This window comes from Microcaecilia unicolor, chromosome 10 (assembly GCF_901765095.1).
Source record: "Microcaecilia unicolor chromosome 10, aMicUni1.1, whole genome shotgun sequence".
Lineage (NCBI taxonomy): Eukaryota > Metazoa > Chordata > Amphibia > Gymnophiona > Siphonopidae > Microcaecilia > Microcaecilia unicolor.
This window is the reverse complement of record NC_044040.1, coordinates 64,426,759-64,447,182: the sequence shown is the minus strand read 5'-3', so window position 1 is coordinate 64,447,182 and position 20,424 is coordinate 64,426,759. Positions and strand designations below refer to the sequence as shown.

General features: G+C 40.4%; 1 protein-coding gene across 3 annotated transcripts in view; it reads right to left on the bottom strand.

The window, feature by feature from the left end:
- The window catches only part of NRCAM (neuronal cell adhesion molecule), a 231,993-nt gene that overhangs the window by 122,638 nt on the left and 88,931 nt on the right, over window positions 1-20,424 (bottom strand). For all 3 annotated transcript variants that reach the window (XM_030215841.1, XM_030215842.1, XM_030215843.1), the window contains 6 exons: window positions 18,413-18,597; window positions 15,887-16,018; window positions 9,352-9,495; window positions 5,901-6,012; window positions 546-712; window positions 307-454 (listed from right to left, as the gene is read on the bottom strand). In XM_030215841.1, coding sequence (XP_030071701.1) covers window positions 307-454; window positions 546-712; window positions 5,901-6,012; window positions 9,352-9,495; window positions 15,887-16,018; window positions 18,413-18,597 — 888 coding nt within the window. The remainder of the gene's footprint in view (window positions 1-306; window positions 455-545; window positions 713-5,900; window positions 6,013-9,351; window positions 9,496-15,886; window positions 16,019-18,412; window positions 18,598-20,424) is intronic.

The following is a 20,424-nucleotide window of genomic DNA, read 5'->3' as shown; positions in this document are numbered from 1 at the left end:
GCACCAAAAATGCACCAACACATGCACATCCTTACCATGTGTAAAGTTAGTTTGTACTTACTGAAAAGTTCTAACTTCTGGGCTGTTAATGTAGAGACCCTGAAGGGTTTCTATTGTGTGCATATTGTAATGGTCTTATCAGTAAATATATATCATTATTTTTGTACACTGGGGGTTAAAACTTGAAGTACCATGCATGGGAAGAAAAACACCCATAAAATAACTATGAAAAACTTTAATGTTTTCTTTATTACACAAGCTCCTAAATCAGTGAATTATAAAAGGAACATGTAAGAGGAAGAATACCTTTCACTGATAGGCAGCTCATCATCATCCTTCAGCCATACAATTGTGGGTAGTAACGTAGGATCATGCTTCACTTTGCACTCAAATGAAGTTCTCCCAAACCTCTGTGTGACTTTGTATTCTGGCTGCCTGATTATTATTGTTGGATCTGAAATTTCACAGATTAGACATTTCACAGAATTACAAACTCCATTATTATATTATTAAAATTGAAATTCTCTAAATGTATTCAAGGTTACCTTTGACTTCTAACAGCACCTCGTTCTGTGCCTTCCCTTCTTTATTCCGCACTATACATGTGTATGTGCCACTATCGTCCTTTTGGACTATAGGAATTTCCAATGTCCCATTAGAATGTAAAATATATTCATCTCCATGAAGAACACTTGCATGAGCTTCCTTAAACCTTCATGAAAAGACATTATTCAATTATTTAAAAAAAAGTTTAATAATTAAAAAAAAACAAAACTAAAGTTCAAATATGCTAAATAGAGATCGTGGCTAAGTACCAACACATGTATTCTGCTCATCACGTCCTGTGCATATTTGATAAAATTCATTATTTTACCCTTACGTCAACTCATTTTCATTAATTTCCCTTTTTAAATATTTTTATTTCACCCAGATGGAAAAATTTGTGACTTTTTTTTTCTTTAAGGTTGCTTTTATTTTTTCTTCTTCAGATAATACCATAATTGGATAGTATATATTTTAAGTCTATTTTCTAAGGTCAATTTTTGAAATTTTACGAGCAAACCAAAAATTTGAAAAATTGGATGTAGACAAAATATAAAATGTATACTTTTTTCCCCAGATGCAGTTCGCAAATCTGAAATGTCAAGAAAAGTATTTTTGGCATTAAAGAATTCTGTTTTGGCTATGGGAGCTACTTTTTTCCCTACATTTTTCCTTTAAATATTATATTACATATCAGGGGACTCAATATACTTTTTATAATTCTTCACATCAGAAGAAATTTTTACAGGAACATGGATAGTAATCTTGTGTTACTGGCTGACTGGTTTTAAGTAATTCAAGTTCTCTTTTGATCATTTAGGTATCTTTGAATAAGGATAATTCCACATCTCTCCCTTTTTTTCTTTTTGTTGTTGGTTTTCTCTACTGCCACTGTTAATCTGGGCTGTCATTTTTGAAGAATTTCTTAAATTAATATGTAACAGATTATGGGGCCCTTTTACTAAGCTGTGTTAGATACTAACACACTGCTAACACAGTTTAAAAGGGCTTACAGCAGGACGTGCGCAGGCGTCCTGTGGTAAGTTTGACATTTGCACACATAGGGTAGATTCTATATATGGTGCTTAAAAAATCCATGCTGAAAACATTTCTGTCTAAGAGTATTCTATAAGATTTAGGCATGGTATATATGCTTAGCTGATATGCCAGTGCATAAAAACTAAATGTCTCCATTTACACCAACACAAATGTGGTGTAAATCCATGCTTGTAGATTTACACACACTGGGTCATATTCTAAAACTATGTGCATACATTTTTGAATGCCCATGAAACACTCATTTCTCCACTCATGACCACGTCCCCGGTTTTTAGCCATAATGGAAATCGAGAACGCCCATCTCAAAAACGACCAAATCCAAGCCCTTTGGTCATGGGAGGAGCCAGCATTTGTAGTGCACTGGTCCCCTGACATGCCAGGACACCAACCGGGCACCCTAAGAGGCACTGCAGTGGACTTCACAAATTGCTCCCAGGTGCATAGCTCCCTTACCTTGGGTGCTGAGCCCCCCAAAACCCACTCCCCACAACTGTACACCACTACCATAGCCCTAAGGGATGAAGGGGGCACCTATATGTGGGTACAGTGGGTTTCGGGTGGGTTTTGGAGAGCTCACATTTACCACCACAAGTGTAACAGGTGGGGGGGGGGATGGGCCTGGGTGTGCCTGCCTGAAGTGTACTGCACCCACTAAAACTGCTCCAGGGACCTGCATACTGCTTTCATGGAACTAGGTATAACATTTAAGGCTGGCATAGAGGCTGGCAAAAAAAGTTTTAAGTTTTTTTTTTAGGGTGGGAGGGGGTTGGTGACCACTGGGGGAGTAAGGGGAGGTCATCCCAGATTCCCTCCGGTGGTCATCTGGTCAGTTCGGGTACCTTTTCACGGCTTGGTCACAAGAAAAAATGGACCAAGTAAAGTCAAACAAGTGCTCACATCAGGGACACCCTTCTTTTTTCCATTATCAGCTGAAGACACCCATCTCTTAATCACGCCCCAGTCTCGCCTTCATTACAGTGCCGACACGCCCCCGTGAACTTTGGTTGTCCCCATGATGGGAAGCAGTTGAGGACGCCCAAAATCGGCTTTCGATTATGCCAATTTGGGCAACCCTGAGAGAAGGACGCCCCTCTCCCGATTTGTGTCGGAAGATGAGCGCCCTTCTCTTTCGAAAATAAGCCTGATAGTGGTCCTTTTACTAAGCTGCAGCAAAAGTGTTTTTGACGCAGGCTAAGTCCCTCTTTTTTTCATAGCGGGTAAAGGGCTGTTTTTTTGTTTTTTAAGAAATGGCTGTACGGCAAGTAAAGAACTTGCCATGCGACCATTTTGGGGGGAGCACTTACCGCCACCTAAGGGCTCCCATGCTAACCTAGAGGTAACTGGGTAGTGCACAGCACTGCCCGAATACCGCCAGGTAAACACTGGCACTACAAAAATAAAATAAATAAATAAAATAAAATTTTTGTAGCGCCAGAAATGGCATACGCTGGGGTTGGGAACTACTGCGGTAGCCCGGCAGTACTTACAGTTTAGCCAGCGGTTTACCGCCACTTAGTAAAAGACCCCCATATTGTATATTTGCAAGGAGGGTGTACACGTGGGTGGGGCTCAAATGTACATGTGTAACTTATAAAATACCGTAAGTTACACACATGTCTACAGAACTTAGGTGCTAACACACCAGCTCTATGGCTGGCATTACGTGCTATGCTTTAATAGTAAGTGCTTAAATACCTGATCAGGGTAGTATTCTATAAAGGAAAGTAGGCGCCTTAGGGCCAAATTTTATAAATGGTGCCTTAAAATTGGTGCTGAAAAACCATGCATTTAGCTTGATTCTATAAACTATGCCTAAAGTTAGGTGTAGTTTACAGAATATGCTTATGCGCTGTTCTTGCGACTAAAATTTAGGCACACCCATTTAGGCCACCTAAAACCAGGCCTAAATACCGGTGCCTAAGTTAGGCACAGATTGAGTGTATTCTATAAATAGTGCGCATAGTTTTTTGAAATGCACACAACCCGTCCATGGCCATGTTCCATTTTTGATGGCACACATGAGAATTTACACGCATCGCATTGTAGAATACACCTAGAAAGTTGTGCACACAAATTCTAATTAAAGCCAATTAGTGCTGCTAATTGGTTAAGTATCAATTATAGGCACTGATTGGCATGTTAATCAACTTAAGGCTCCATACATAGAATTTGGGGGTTAGAGAACAGGCTCCTACCAAGTGCCCTGTTATAAAACTGCCCTCTTATAAGGGAGCAATTCTAAAACTGGGCTCATCCATTTAGGTACTCTGAGGCTGTATGGTAGGAGTTCATTCTATAATATAACCTTGGCACCTAGGTTCTGTTATAGAATACTAGAGAAACTCAGTATCGATACATCTAACATTTAGGCACTCAGACATACACCAGCTGTAGATCTTTGGTGTACGTAGGTACCTAAACGAGGCAGGTACCTAAACAAGGCAGGGACATGTGTAAGTTAGAGAATTCTTTAGTTATATATGTAAGTGTGAGCCCTGCCTATGTCCCACCCATGCTCCACCCCTGTGTATGGTCTCCATTGCAAATACATGCTATGTAAGTTAAACATCCTATATAATAAAACGCACCTCCAACATTCTGAAGCTGACTGCATGGCTGAGGCATTCCTGCTCTCTGTATCCATCTCCTGAATTGACATCACATACTTCCGGGTTCGTCACAAGCAGAAGTGACCAACCACACGAGGTTTCTCAGCTTCAGAATGTTGGAGGTGCATTCTATTAAATAGGATTGGTCAGTTCCTTGAAGCACAGCCAGAGCTCAGCGTCCTGCACAGTAACACTCAGACAGACACCAGAGAGAGAGGGGGGGCCTGGCACCAGAGAGGGGGGACAGGTATCTCTGTCACACACACACTCTCTCTCTCACACACAGTCAACGTCGTTCTCTCTCTCACTCTCACACACTGTCTCTCACACATTCTATGTCTCACACTGTATCACATTCACTCTCTATGTGTCACACAGTCACTCACACACTCTCTTGGTCTCATACACTCAGTCTCACAGAGAGTCTGTGTCTCTCACACACACACTCTCTCTCTCGCACACACTGTATCTGTGTGAAACACACTCTCTCTCACTGTGTCTCACATACACACTTGCACACACTCTCATTCTCACACACACACACTCTCTCTCTCACAGACACACTCGCAGCCAGACTCACTCTCTCTCTCTCACACAAACACACTCGCACATTCACTCTCTCTCTCACACACAGTCACTCTCACATACACTCTCTCAAACATGCACACTCCGAGGAAAACCTTGCTAGCGCCCGTTTCATTTGTGTCAGAAACGGGCCTTCTTTACTAGTATGTGTATAAATGCTTGCATTCTAATCATTTGCATATATGGGATTAGATTCAGTAAATAGCACTGAGCACTATTCCATAAATGACACTCTGAATTGGGCGCCAGTTATAGAATACTGCGTATTGCTGGGATCCGTGTCCAACTTTGGGCACAAGGATTTACACCAAATAAAACCTGGTGTAAATCCTTGGGTGTAAATTATGTACAGATCCTCCAAATTCTACAACAGTGTGTGCATCTTTAATGAACGCCCCTAACCTGGCCATGCCTCTCCCATAGCCACGCCCTCTTTTCAGTTGTACGCTAAAAGATTTATGCGTGCATCCTTAAAGAAGAGTGCCTAGTAAGAAGGGTGCATAAATCCAAATTGTTGCCAATTAGCACCAATAATTGATTGTTAGCTCCCACTTATTGGTGCTAATTGGCTCGTTACTCAAATTGCGCATATCCAAATGTGTACGAACAACTTTGAGCACCATATATAATCCAGGGGTAACTGCCCAACTGAGTGGAAGGTTATAGAATTGCTCTTCATATGTTATAGTGCCAGTTGCCACCGTGAGAACCATTTGGCTGTATGCTTGTTTGCTGCTATATTTATATGTTTGTATGGGCAGGAACACCTCATCCATGGCACAGCTTGATATTAAGAGACACATCAAACCTGCAGTGGGCATTCATACCTCACTAGTGAAGATGAGGCACAGACTATGGTGGTGACAATGCAAGAGCCAATGAGAGCTACCATCTGTCCACATGATGCCCACCATTGTGCATACTTTCAGTTTTTATCAACAGTAGTCAATTTTCAGACAATTTAGTCAGGTAAATGATGTTAAAAATTGCCCTCTACAGAGTGAACAGAGGATTCCTTTTTCTTTTAAGGTAAGTACGGTAGACATTCTTCTCATATATACGCAAATATGAAATCACATATTCAATATACAAGGTATGATTTACCATTCAACAGTAGGTACTGGCGAACCAAAAAAGTCACATGACAGCAAAGCAGCTCTATTGGCAATGACTTGGAACACCTTACTACCAGCAGTAAGAATTCTCGGTGGCTCAACTACAAAAAAAATATACAACAAATAAATTTGACAGCTGGTATGTAGAGAAGTTCTATTAAAAATATTGACAGTTGTTATGATGCTAAATTCTATCCCCTGGTATTCAAAACTATTTAATCAGCCAGGAACGGCTCTTGGACAGTTAAATAGCATTTAAGCATCTAACCAAGGTTATTTAGTAGGAGATAACCGGTTATCTCCTGTTGAATATCCCAGTTAGCGGCTAGCCACTAACCAACTATATCGCGTGACATAGCCAGTTAGGCATGGATATTCAGCGCCAAACCAGCTATGTTGAGTTGTCAAAGATTTTGCTTAAACAGTGAGTCTACCTTTGACTGCTAAAAAGTTAATTGGTTAGCACTGAATATCGGCACAGTCAGTTAACTTTCTAGCAGCCAAAATAAAACTAGATATTCAATGCCGATCGCTGGATACGGCCCGGCATTGAATAGTCGGGTTTGACAGCAAACGAGCTACCCACCGATGGGAGCCCTATGTTTAGAGCTACATGAAATAATTTACAACATTTTGTATGTAATACTGAAATAACCAGAACATTCTATTCAGGAGTTGGTTTTAACTAGAACTTTCTGAATAGCCTTTCACCATTTCAATTTCTTTGACATGATACTGAGACCTGTGCCCTTCAGTATTCACTATTGACATGTAAGGATTTCACTGTGGGGGAGTTGGCTACAAAAAAATATCTTTTTATTCTATTACAGACTCGGCGCATTTCCAGTTTGGCATGAAAGACAATAAGTCTTTAGTGTGAGCTGACTGGAAACAGAGAAAGGAACCGAACTCTAACACAAAAAGTTGTTTATGATAAGAACTGTATGCAAAATGAAGTCAGAAGAAGCACAGATAATGGCCAAAATAAGAAAAAATTCCAGACATCATCCAATATTTCCTTTTAATAAGCAACTATGGGGTCCTTTTACTAAGTTGCCTTCTGGTAGTGTAGGCACGGGTTTTGGGTGCAAACCAATCCATTAAAAATTTTGTAAAAAAGGCCTTTTTAAAATTTTTGCCAAAATGGACGTGCGGGAAAATCAAAATTGCTGCGCGTCCATTTTGGATCTGTGACCTTACCGCCAGTCATTGACCTAGCGGTAAAGTCTCACACGGTAACTGGGTGGTTATGACCTACGCTCACCAAATGGCACTTGGAACACGTCCGATATGCGCAGCTGAAAATAAAAATTATTTTTCGGCTGCGCGTATCGGACATGCACAAATGAAATTACTGCACGAGCCATGCGGTAACTCCACTTCAGCGCATGTTGGATGCATGTAGACACTTACACGACTTAGTAAAAGGGCCCCTAAGACACTAAGGGCTCGATTCTATATATGGTGTCTAAAATTAATGCGCGTTAGGCAATTACACCTAAGCGTATTCTAAACACCGGTATTTAGAACATGCTTAGGCTTAGTTCATGCATCTAAATCTACGTGTGTCCATTTACACCAACGAAAAGCTGTTGTAAATCCATGCATGTAGATTTACACACACTGGCCTGTATTTTATAACAACGTGCATAGATTTTGTAACACCCATGAAATGCCCATTTCCAAGCCACAAAGCATGATCCTTTTTGCCTGCACGCATTAGAATTTAGGCGCAGTACATTACAGAATGCGCTTAGCAATGTACGCATGTAAATTTTAATTTTTGCCAATTAGTGCTCGTTATTGCTTGTTAAAACAATTAATCTATGTGCATAGTTATAGAATATGCCTAGATTTACATGCGGAACTGCGTGGAACTCTGGGCACGCTATATAGAATCTGGGGAAAAGGGGCAATTCTATAACTGTGCACCCCCCTAGTTAGGCTCCCCAAAGACACGCACTGAGCACCAATTCTATAAAGCATCTGTGTGAATAGCCTGCAGTTGTGTGCACACTGGGGTCCTTTTACTGAGCTGTGGTAGAAAGTGACTTTAGCATGCTCTTGCACAGGCTTTTCCCGTGCACTAAGGCCAATTTTACCACAGTAGTAGAATGGCCAATTTTCTATTTTTTGCATTAATGGCCATGTGTTCATGCAGCCATTAGCACGCAGCCATTTAAAAAAAATTACCATGTGAGCTCTTACTGTGAGGTGAGGACTCACACAGTAATCCTGTGCTAACCAGTGAGCATATGATAATGTAGCCATGCTAACTGATTAGCGCAGATATGTCCACTATCTGTCCCAACACACCCCCTCAAAGAAAAAATAAAACATTTTTTAGCACACAGGATGTACCAATTTGGCAATTTTGTCTGTGCGCATCCTATGGTACACCATGTTAAGATGCGGTAAGCATGCGGTAGTGCGTACTGCAGTTTAGTAAAAGGGCCTCAAAGTTAGGTGTACACACTTACCCCATTCTGTGAGTTATGCACCTATGTGTGAGACACATCTATGACCCACCCTCGCAGTTACGCACTAATGCAACCGTGCACTATTTCACAGAATAGCACGTAATGCACATTTGTGCATAATTGCCAATTAGATTTAAAGCACTTTTTTCCTCATTATTTTGCTGTGCAGTTATGGAATGATCTTCCCAGTGAAATTCATTCTTTGAGAAGTTAGTTCTCTTTTCGTAAAATGCTGAAGACATATACAGAACAACGTGTAATTCCTGATAAAATGTATTTGTATTCTTTTGTATCCCATTTAGAACCTCAATTGAGAGAGTTGGCGGGTTATAAGTCCATTATAACATAACAACATTATCTTGGCACTAGGTACATATGATATGGTGCATGTTAACTAATTATGTACAATTATAGAACTGAATTTACAAAAAATCTGCTGCAGCAAAATGACAATTATCTGTCTGCAACTAGTGAAGTGTACTGAACAGCAGGAAAAACGGCCTCAAAGAGCTTCCAGATCATGAATTTATCTGTTGAAGCTAAAATGGGTCAAAACAGACCCTGCCTTCATCATTGGCCTAAAAAACCTTTTGATGTTCTCCAATTCCTGCTGGTTAGATTAGTCTCTATTACTGTAAATTTATCATAGATTTTCTAAGAGACTAATCTAACCAGCAGGAATTGGAGAACATCAAAAGGTTTTTTAGGCCAATGATGAAGGCAGGGTCTGTTTTGACCCATTTTAGCTTCAACAGATAAATTCATGATCTGGAAGCTCTATGAGGCCATTTTTCCTGCTGTTCAGTACACTTCACTAGTTGCAGACAGATAATTGTCATTTTGCTGCAGCAGATTTTTTGTAAATTGAGTTATATCCTAGCTGATCTGTATCCGAAGAATATACATTGCAGTTATAGAACTGCCCTTCACATATGAACAAATTTCACAATTGTCTCTTACCCAAAACATTCACAAATGCATTTGCCAGCAAATAGCCATATTCATTAGAAGCATTGCATTGAAAGACGGCACTAGATCTTTCCTGTACATTCGTGAATATAATTGTGTCTCCATCTACTTCTCTGCTAGGATCAGTGGGAGCAACTATAAGAATAAAAATATTTAAACAAAAAAAAAAAACCACATGTTTTCAATCATAATGCAACTTTCTCTCAAGAAACAATCAGATTTTTCATGGTAGGGTGATTAACAAACTGTGTGAATCTAAAGGGTTTTCAGGTTAGACTTTCAAGTCATTTATTAGAGTATACCATGATTAACAAGCCTGATAATTTCCCTCTTGCTATCTGGATAAAAGTAAGAAGACATTGTTATTGCAGACATGCATAAAAAAAGAACAATAAATGGAGGAAGACCAATGAAATTCCAACTTAAGGGTTACTGGTTTATTAACAATAATAAAAGCAAAATAGACTCTAGTAAACAGTAAATCAAATAAACTCAAACGATATATCATTTGTTGTTCTTTTTTCATTTTCTTTGTTGATGTACTTGAGAATATCTTCTCTCTTTATATATTGCCAATGTGCTACATATGCATGAGTTAACTAACATATTTATGCATTTTATCAGCTCATTTTAGTTTCTTTTGTGGACCTTCATATGAGTGTCTAGAAAAGCACACAAACTTTAGCACATTAATCTTATTATATGCCTACTGAATACGTTCTACATGTTTTGAGTATGTTTAACATGCATTAATTGATGCTAATTATAGTTGCATCAGAAAGCAAAAGAACCAAGTCACGATCAACAATCAACCCGCTATGTAAGGATCAAACACACCAAGCAGTTTCATACAGACACAAAGCGGATAGCTATCATAGGCCACATACCTGGGTAAATAGTAGTGTGCCTCAATAAAATGGCTTGGCTGAAAAATGCCCTCTTCTGTTTAGCTAAAAGTAGGGTTGAGAACTTATAGCAGTTATTATGTCAGCTGGGTTATAAAACGGTCTTCTAAAGGATGTGTTTAGTTTGGGGGGGGGGGAGGAAAATAGCCCAAACAGGCTCTTTAAAAACCTTTCCCCATTCTATAACTTGGTACCTACATTTATGTACTGAGTGTATCATGGATGTAGACTTGGGGGGCGAGGGGGCGTTGCCCCCCCAAACGATGATGACGACGACCCGCAGCGGCGAACGGGCAGCCGGCAGTAGTGAAAGCAGCAAGCAGCAGACAGGCTCGACTCCGCTTCCCTGCCCTCTCTGCGGCCCGCCTTCCTCTGATGTCATTTTCTTTCGGGCGGGACGCAGAGAGGGCAGGGAAGCAGAGTCGAGCCTGTCTGCTGCTTGCTGCCTTTACTACTGCTGGCCACCCATTCGCCGCTTCAACTTCAGTACCAGGGGCTGTTGGTAGCAGCGCTGCAGCAATTACAACAGTCTGCCTCAGAGCCTCGGCCTTCCCTGCCACACGTCCCGCCTATGCGGAACAGGAAGTTGTACCAGAGGAGGCAGGACATGTAGCAGGGAAGTCCGAAGCAGACTGCTGTTATTGCTTGCTGGCTTCAGTGTCGCTACCGGCAGCGATCAATGCAAGTGAGTGAGGAGGAAGGAAAAGGGAGAGACGCTGGAAACGGGATGGGGGGGAGGTGAGAAAAATGGAGGTACTGTTCAGCTGCACCTTTGGGAGGAGCGAGGTGATGGAACCATGTGGGTAGGGGTGAATGGAGGGCAGGAGGAGGATCTACAGGATGGAGGGAGAGAGGTGCAGGTCTGCTGTGCTGGATATTTTTTTTTGGGGGGGGATGATGAACAGAGAGGAAGAGGTGATGGATTGGGGGAGAAGGGATTGTTAGATGTGGATTAGCTGGTAAGAGGGAAGAAGGGAGAATGGATGGTAAGAGGAAGGGAAGAGAAAAGAGAGTGTCAGGGAGACAGAGAAGCGAGATTCTGGTCATTGAGGGAGCATAGAGACAGGGATACAAAGGGACAATGCTGGACAGAGAGGGGATAAGGGCATACAGGGACAATGCTGGGAGGGAAAAAGGGATATTGGAAGATGCTGGACATAGGGTGAGTAAGAAGATAGAGGAGATGCTGGAAATGGGGCGGTAAGAAAATGATGGGGGGTGGTAGACATTGTATGAGGATGGGGACAAAGAGAGGATATGCTGGACACAGGAGAAATAATTATATAATGGAGAAGCTGACATGGAAGGGAAGGGGACATGGAGGGATGCTGGATTGAAGTAAGGGAAGGAGGATATGCTGGACAGAAGAGGGTGAGAGAAAGAGAATATACTGGTCAGAGGAGTGAAAATAGGGAGAGAGGGTGCTGTATAGAAGAGAGGAGATAGAAAGAGAGGGTGCTGGAAGAGGGGAGAATTAGCAAAAAAAACCCAGGAATAACAGGATGAAGATTGGGGTCAGGGACACGTTGAGGGCAGATACTGAAACTCGAGGAAGGGTAGGGACAGGGCTACTGCATAAAGAAGGCACTGCATAAAACAGAAGACACTTGGGACCAAAGCGAATAGAAAAACTAAATGATGAGACAACAAAGGTAGAAAAAAGTATTTTATTCAGAATTTATTAATTGGAATATGTCAGCTTTTGGAAATGTGCATCTGTGATATTTTGCATTTAAGTTTCAATTTTTCTAGTATTGCTGCATGCTGAGTCTGTCCTTGGAATTAATGCTGTTATGGTTTAGTAAGAATATGAGTGTGTTTTTGCACAAGTTTGTGTATAGCATTTTGCAGTGGAGAGATTGTGTGTTGGCCTTACTGAGGTGGCACCAAAACATCAGAAAGGGTGTAAAGCCTAAATCATGACACACTACCTCTTGAAGGATCTACATATAGAGTCTATGCATTTCTAAGGTAAACACTGGTATGGTATGGGAAAGGGGGTGGGGAAATACTACTGGAGATGAAGAGGGAGTGCTGGGTAAGGAGGAAGGAAGGAAGGAAGGAAAGAAGGAAGGAAGGAAGGAAGGAAGGGAGGGAGAAAGAGCTGGCTTGATATATCACACATATTCATTATGGTTATTCCCAAAAATAGCCAGCTCTTTTTCCCTTCCTTCCTCCATATTAGCATATTTATTTGCATATGTATATATGCAAATGAATATGCTAATATGCTCCGCCCCATCCTTTGCCCCCCCAAATGAAACAGTCAAACTACGCCTATGGAGTGTTTGCACAATTTATAAAGTACTAGGGCTTATGCACATGACTATGACAGTTATTTAATTTATTGTCTTTGATTTATTCGTTGTCTCATTTGTTTTATAGCCCCTGATGCAGCCCTGCTGGGCGAAACACGGCCTGTGTCGGGTATTTTATTTTAGATATTTTAGACGTTTTTTATCAATAAAATCTATTTTTGATTTTCTACTGATCTGCTGTGTTGTCTTCCGTCTTATATAAAAGTTAGGCAAAAGCAGTAGAGGGTGATTTTGAAAATGAGCTACATAATTGTAAATGTAATTGCTCTACAGAACGGAAACTAATGTACTTCTTTGGTGACTGGGATAAAAGTAGTTCATCTCCTTTTCTAGAACAGTTGAGGACACAGGATATAACATTCTACACATAAAAGATGAGAGATCTGGCAAGTGTGAAAGACTTAAAGAGAAGAGACACTATCATCAAGAAATAAAGAATGAAGGCAAGACTCTGCATCTCCACAGAAGCGGTGACAATCTACATTATACCACTGAAAAGGTCAAAGACAAATTGAAAATCGGTGAGAAAGAATTGCTGTCCTTTTAGATGTAGTGAAGTATTGCTACTGAGAAGCCGATGCAATAAAACTCATGCTGCAAGTTTTAGCTATGACTCCATAAAAATTTTCCATTTACATTAGAACCACACTTGATATGATATGTAATAGATTTTGAGTGCATGCTGAAATCTGAACTTAGTAGCATGTTCTCTTTAAAAAAGTGAATGATAACCCTCAAAAGGTTTACAGACCATGCTAATTATCCTAAAGTGAAATGGCTAGTTATGGGGGGGGGGGGGGGGGGGGGAGAGAAATGAGGAATTCATCTCCTTCACCAGCTACATATATAAAGGGGCTAGCATGATCTAATGGTTTCTCCTAAGAATAATATAAAAGATCTATTATGTATGTTGCACCCCTCACTCTCTTTCCCCTGCTATGCCACAGAATCACCTGCAAGGAGCTACACATCTAGTGCCCCCCTTCCTCCCTCCCAACATACTCCATGGTCAAACTTAAGGTCCAGCTTGCTTGCCATCACCTGCCATCTGCCACTGCCAGAATCACAATTAAGGTCAGCATGGCTGACGTCTCCCCTCTATATCATCAATTGGGATCTTGTGGGTGACTGCATAGGGTGGCATGCAAGTAACTCTAAAAAGAGTGGTGGAAAGGAAGGAATGGGGCCAGGGCACCTGAATAGTGACTCCAGTAGAGGGGGTCAGTGATGGAAATGAGGAGAACCAGTAGGTGTCCTGAAACTTATAAATGGCACCAGGAAGAATGAGGAAAGAAGAAGGCATAAGAACTGAGGGATAATGGCACCTTCCAGATTGATGTTAGGAAGATAACATTCTCCCTAACTGGCTCTTTCAAGTCAAGACTTTATTGGGCTCATCTGACCAGAAGCAAGTGTTAAATGTCTTTTCATGAGCCTGGCATAAGCCTTGTTTTCATATGACACCTCCTCATTTGCTTATGGGTAAGTGCTAACATTAATATGATGGGAGGCAATCTGAACATATAGAGGAAAACTATCACATCATATAGAACAAGGGAGTGCAGAGTAAATATTTTGCTCTGGTTAGTTTCCTGTGTTATTTTGTAGGATTTTTTTTGTTTTGTTTAATTTTTGTTTCTGGGAAGAGGCAATACCATTAATAATGCACAAAACTGGCATGAAACATGTTTCAAAAGAATACACATTCCTAGCATAGGAATATGTTTACTGTATCTTGATAAGCAGTTAACCAGCAAATTAGTGTATGGTAATTGCTACTACAGTGGCATGTCAGTGCATGCTAATTCACGCATTAAGAGCATGTGGTGTTGGGGTAGGAACTGGGGGTGGTCATGGGCAGCGAATGAACGTGGAGAACATACTGCAGTTAGTGTGTGGTAGGTACAGTGTGCTATCAATTCTGAAGTTAACGTAGGTTCACTTACCTCCTCCTCAAGACAAAGCACTAAGGTATAGATTCTGTATAGGTCACCCAAAGTCAGGTGCCAGGATGACCTGTGCTAAAAGTCATAAAATCCATTCCGTACAGAACAGTCTTTATAAAATACTAGTGTAAATGATCATGCTCAACTACTGTCAGTTATGCTTGGAAATGGGATGTATTCTATAACTCCATGCCTAACTCCTTGGAATGACCTTGATCCACCCAAGGCCCTCTCTTAGCCATGCCCCTTTTGGAGCTGCGCCAAGATAAATATGGTGTGCAGGTTATAGATTAGGCACAGATCACAAACCCGCATTTAACTGATAATTAGTGCCAATTAACGCTTGTTAAGGTCAATTAATGAGAATCACCAATTTAGCTAATTACCTTAGGTGCAGATTGCAGATCCATGCCCCAAATTGCTTGACCTCTACAGAATTTGGGCGTAAGTGCATCCATGCTTATAGCAACCAGATTTAAAATGTGTTATTGAGGATCGTTACCATACAGTATCTGGAAAGGACATGCTGGTTATGCTCCCAACAATTTCCACAAAGCCTTTGTGTTTACAGCACATTACTGTGTGCTGCTAAAGGAAGGTAAATGCGAACACTTAACATGTTTTAGTAAACATGCCCCATAGTATGCTAGTTTTTAGCATGTACAAAATGACATTAATATTTATGTTAAAGTTTACTGCATAGGTCCAGAATATTCATTTATTTGGTCTATCAAATCTGACAAGCTTGTGATCTCAGGCACCATCCTGTAGCCACAACACACTTTATCACACATATCCTCACAACTAACAACCTCAGGGTTATATTTACTAAAGGCATAGGATTTGGAGTTAATGTGGCATGCTAACTGCAAATCTAATGCTATTTTTTAGGGCATGTTTTATGCAGGTCATGCGCTAAAGTAGTTCCAGAAATATTCCTTAGTGCACGCACTACCAGGAATATTACCAAAGAATGCCTTAACACAACCATGAGGTACTAAGGGCCTTATTCTGTAAAGGTTATGCTCCTAAATGTACGCTCCTACAATGTATACTCCTAATATATGAGCTTAAATCATGCTCCTAAATTACAAGCATAATTTATTTTGGAGCATAAAGTATGCTTGCAATTTAAGAGCATAAATTTTAGCAGTGTAAATTTAGGAGCATAGCCTTTACAGAATAAGGCCCTAAGAGCTTAATGCCCTTTAGTAAACATACACCTTCTTTAGTAGATTTGTTTTTAATTTCTCCTTTTAGACAGTGCCTCTAAAGACAGGCAACAAGATCACTTATAGGAAAAGTTGCAGCGCTGACTTGCCAAAGGGTAACAGCTTATTATGGATTTTCTACGCACGATTTATTTCCACCCCATTTGTCAGCCAGGTGATTTGGGGGGGAGGATTCCCTTGAGCTCTGCATGTCAAAACCCCATCTTCTCCTGGAGACATCACACGATTCCTTGGCTCTGTTATCCAGTATGGTGCAGCTTTATATTGGAAAAGAAAAATTTAAAAACCATATTATTTAGTCCATGATACAGTACAGTATTCTCGAGATAAATGTGGTATAAGAAAGCCATCATTCATTTAATCATTGAAAAATTAGAATTTTCAACAAACTAAGGAACCATTTTACTAAAGTTTTGCGTGCTAAGGGGCCCTTTTACAAAAGCACATTAGACACTATGCGCATGCACCCATCTAAACGAGCTACCACTAGGCTACCAACCCCCCCCCCCCCGGTGGTAATTTTAGATTTGGCGTGCCCATAACGCCTGGATGATTTATTTATTTATTTCCTCCCACATGTGTCATTTCTGGCAGTAATTGGAAGTTGGCATGCACCGACCGGTCAACACGCATGTAGCGCGTGAGCTCTTACTGCTAGATCAATGGGTAGCGTTAAGGGCTCAGGCCGGTTTTGGACACGCACCAGTTTCAGTTTTACTGCATGCCCTTTTCCCGTTCCATTAAAAAAACACCTTTTTTGTAGACATGGTAAAATCTGGCCCGGTGAATGCCCAATACACACGCCTACACTACCATAGGCTACTTTTTACCTCAGCTTAAAAAAAGGACCCCTCAATGCTAAGAAGCCCATAGATATAAAACGGGCTTCTTAGCATAAAAATGGAGCTTAAAATTGCACATGGAAATTTGGGGTGCACCCAATTTGCGCATACAATTTAATTGAAGGAGCCAATTACCACTGATAATTGGGTGCTAATAATCAAGTATCAATACTAATTGGCATTGATTGAAATTAACGCATGCATTTTTAGTCATGGGGATATGTGCATAAATTTTACGTGTGACTCCAAAAAGGAGGCTTGGCCATGGGAGGGTCATAGGTAGATCAGGGACATTCCTACAAATTATGCATGCTGTTATAGAATGAGAAGGATCCATGCCTAATTTAGACATGAGGATTTACTTCGCGGTTTACTTGGTGTAAATCCTCGTGTCTAAAGTTAGGTGTCGACCCCAGCACAAAGCATATTCTATAAACAGTTCCTAACTTTCCGCGCCATTTTTAGAATAACACTTAGCACTGTTTTTTTCTTTTCAGTGCTATTTATAGAATTTGGTCCTTAATCAGCACTGTCTGATAGTGCACGCAAAGCTTTTTAGTAAAAGGGCCCCTAACATTTTTCACTTACCCCCAGAAAATGTTTTATTTAAATGATTCTTGTAAAATATAGCTAATCTCCAGCTTAGCCCTTAGCAAAATTTTCTTTCATATCTAAATGAGCTCAACTATGAAATCACATACATTAGATAAGGTTAATTAAGCAATAATCCCTGGAGAGCAGAATATTCTCTGGTCATTAAATGCCTTACTTGGAAGCACAGACAGTCTAAAAGAAAGATGAGTTTCAAATTGAAATAACACATTAACCACATATTTTATTTAATTTACTATTAACTATATCTTAGTTGTTTTTTATCTTACATATTTTTAGATCAAGAACAGAATCATCTGTACTGTTAACATTTTGAAGAAGGAGCTTATCAAGGAAACACAGCACCTTGATTTTCAATCAATCAGTTATCTTGCTTGTAAGCCGAGTTTCACATTTAGAGGGCTGTTTTACTAAGCTGCACTAGGAATTGCACTTGGCATGGCCTAATTCCAGTATGGCCATAAAAAAGGCATTTTATTTTTAAGGGAAAGAGTAAGGGTAATCAAATTTGATATACTACCTTTCTGTGGTACAATCAAAACTGTTTATATTTATTATTTGCAGGTACTTCACTGTCCCTAGTGGGCTTACAATCTAAGTATTGTACCTATCTGGCCATGCACTAATGCTAGCAATAATGCATAGGCATTAAAAAAAAATTAACACGGGAGCATTTACCACCTCCTATTTAGGACACGCTAAGGACTCCTGCGTTATGGCTGAGTTAACCAGTTAACACACCGTTAATGTCAACATGCTAGTTGAATGGTGCTTCCATACGCGTTCTCCACCCCTAACATGCCCCCTCCCAAAAAACCTTTAAAAATAGATAAATACCCTATGCTTAGCATGTGCAAATGTCAAAACTAATGCAGAACACTTTAGTGCAGCTTAATGCAGCTTTGTAAAAAGGGCCCCTTAGATGGTAATATTCTTAAGACTGTATTTGAAGATCAATTTTATCATTTGAGGAATTATTTACTATCAACATCTTTGGCAATCCCTCTAAGTATGGGAAGAACATCTTCCATGACTCTCCTATCGGTGGGTCCAAGGGTGGAAGATGAATCCTTTTCAATATCAACAGACCATGACAACTTGGGCGCAGAATGGGGCGAATGACCACACATCCGTTTACTACTGAAGTGTCACATCTGTAAAGGGATCATGACTACATATTTACTGATAACGTATTACCTTTCACTGTAACAGTAATGACATGGTACGTGACTCCTATTTCATTTTTTGCTGTACATTTATATTTCCCAGAGTCTGCTTCTGAAACATCAACAATTTTCTGAGTTTTCTTAAAATTTTCATAAAATGTCCTCTTGCTGGGTAACTCGCCACCCTCTTTACTCCAGTGGATCTCTGGTGTAGGTCTTAGAAACAAGAAAACAAACTACTGAGTAAAACTAAAAAGGGTAAATGGTCCATAAATTGCTGATAAACATGCCCAATTAAAATAAAATGAACTAATTTCCATAGAAATAGACCTATTATCATGCAAGCTAATGACTTGTTTTATAATGGCATCTTGCCAACACCTGAAAATTACAGTGTCATTCCACTTGACAGCAAGCTTAATTTGCCTACAGTATATGTGCTTATTTAATATTCTCTAAATTGGCTGATTAAAAAAATACCCTAAGCACATAGTCATCACTATGGGATGGTAAAGGGAAAAGTGGCTTGTCATCTCTTTGCCAACCCCATTTCAGCCGTTGGATGGGAGCCAGGGTAAACCAAACCCTGCTGATCCAATGGTGTGCAATTCTAGACTTCTCACCAATGCCCCTCCCTATTGTAGAACTCCCCGTTGGCAGCAGGGGAAGCATTTCACTGGACGTCATCTCCTGCTACCACCAGGCTAGTCTTCCAGTATGAGCTGTGGAACCAAGCAGCTCTTACTGTAAGACTAGTTCTGTGACAGTAGGAAATTGAAACCAATTAAATCTGCCTAGGATTGGGATTGGGTGCCGGTTGTAGTTCTGCCCCCAGCATTTGGCATTACCGGTGCTGGAGGAAATGCTCAAAAACTATTTCCATAAGGGGTTACCCAGTGGTAATCAGGCAGCACTGCATACTGCCCAGTTAACACAGGAGCCTTTACCAGCACCTCAATGGTGCAGGCCCCCCTTTGCCACAGCTTAGTAAAAGGACCCCCTAAGCACTATGCATCCTACTGGCTTTTGCCATCACTTTTTCTACAGCCCAAATACATGACCCTGCTTTTTAGCATTAAATCTTAGCTACCAAATTCAAGATCATTCTTTTATTTCATCCCTCCTCATGTTATCCACATTTTCCAGGGTACCTACCTATTTTGGTATCATCCACAAAGAAACAAATATTATCAAACATCCCTTCCACAATATTGCTCACCAAAACGTTACAAAGAACTGGACAAAGGGCACATGTGGCACAACACTGGTAATACCCTTGTCCTCAAAATGAATGCCACTACCCTTTGTCATCTTCCACTCAACCATTTTCTAATCTTTAAGGCCCATTCCAAGGCATTCAGTTTATTTATATGTCAACTATACAGACCCTTGTCATCCCCTTAGCCAACAGGCCAGCACTTAATTTTTAATAAACACATCTACTGATGAAAAAACACATATTTTACAACTGTTTAGAGTAATTCAATTCACTGGTCAAGTTATAAAACACAGATGAAAATGAAGACAGCACCAGAGTAAAAGTGGTAAACTATCCTCCTGTGGGCTCTAAAGAATGATCAACATAATTCTGGAAGCTGTGACATTCAGTTCTGAAATGTCCTATTCATTCATCATTGATGACACTCAAAACATACAAATCTTTTTTGCTTCCTGTCTGCCGTTCCCCTCACACCCTATCTCCTGACGCTAATACTCTTCCTACATTTTTTTTAGCTTGTTTCATGCCTTGCTTGGTTCTTTCCTACCTTACTACTGGCCCTTCAAGATTAATTACTTGCCATAGCCACTCTGACTTAGTCTGGAGCATCTTGCCAAACTCCAGATATAAAATGTGATAGAAGACTATTAGAGTCACAGAGCAGATTGTGCCATATATCAGACTGAAAATTACAATTTGATTAACTGTCATAGTTTACATGCTTGAACTCTTTCTTACAAATTTTATTCAGTATGGTGAAATATGAGTCACACATGTTTATTAAGGTTTATTAACTCAGGGTACGGGGAAGGAAAATGCCAAGG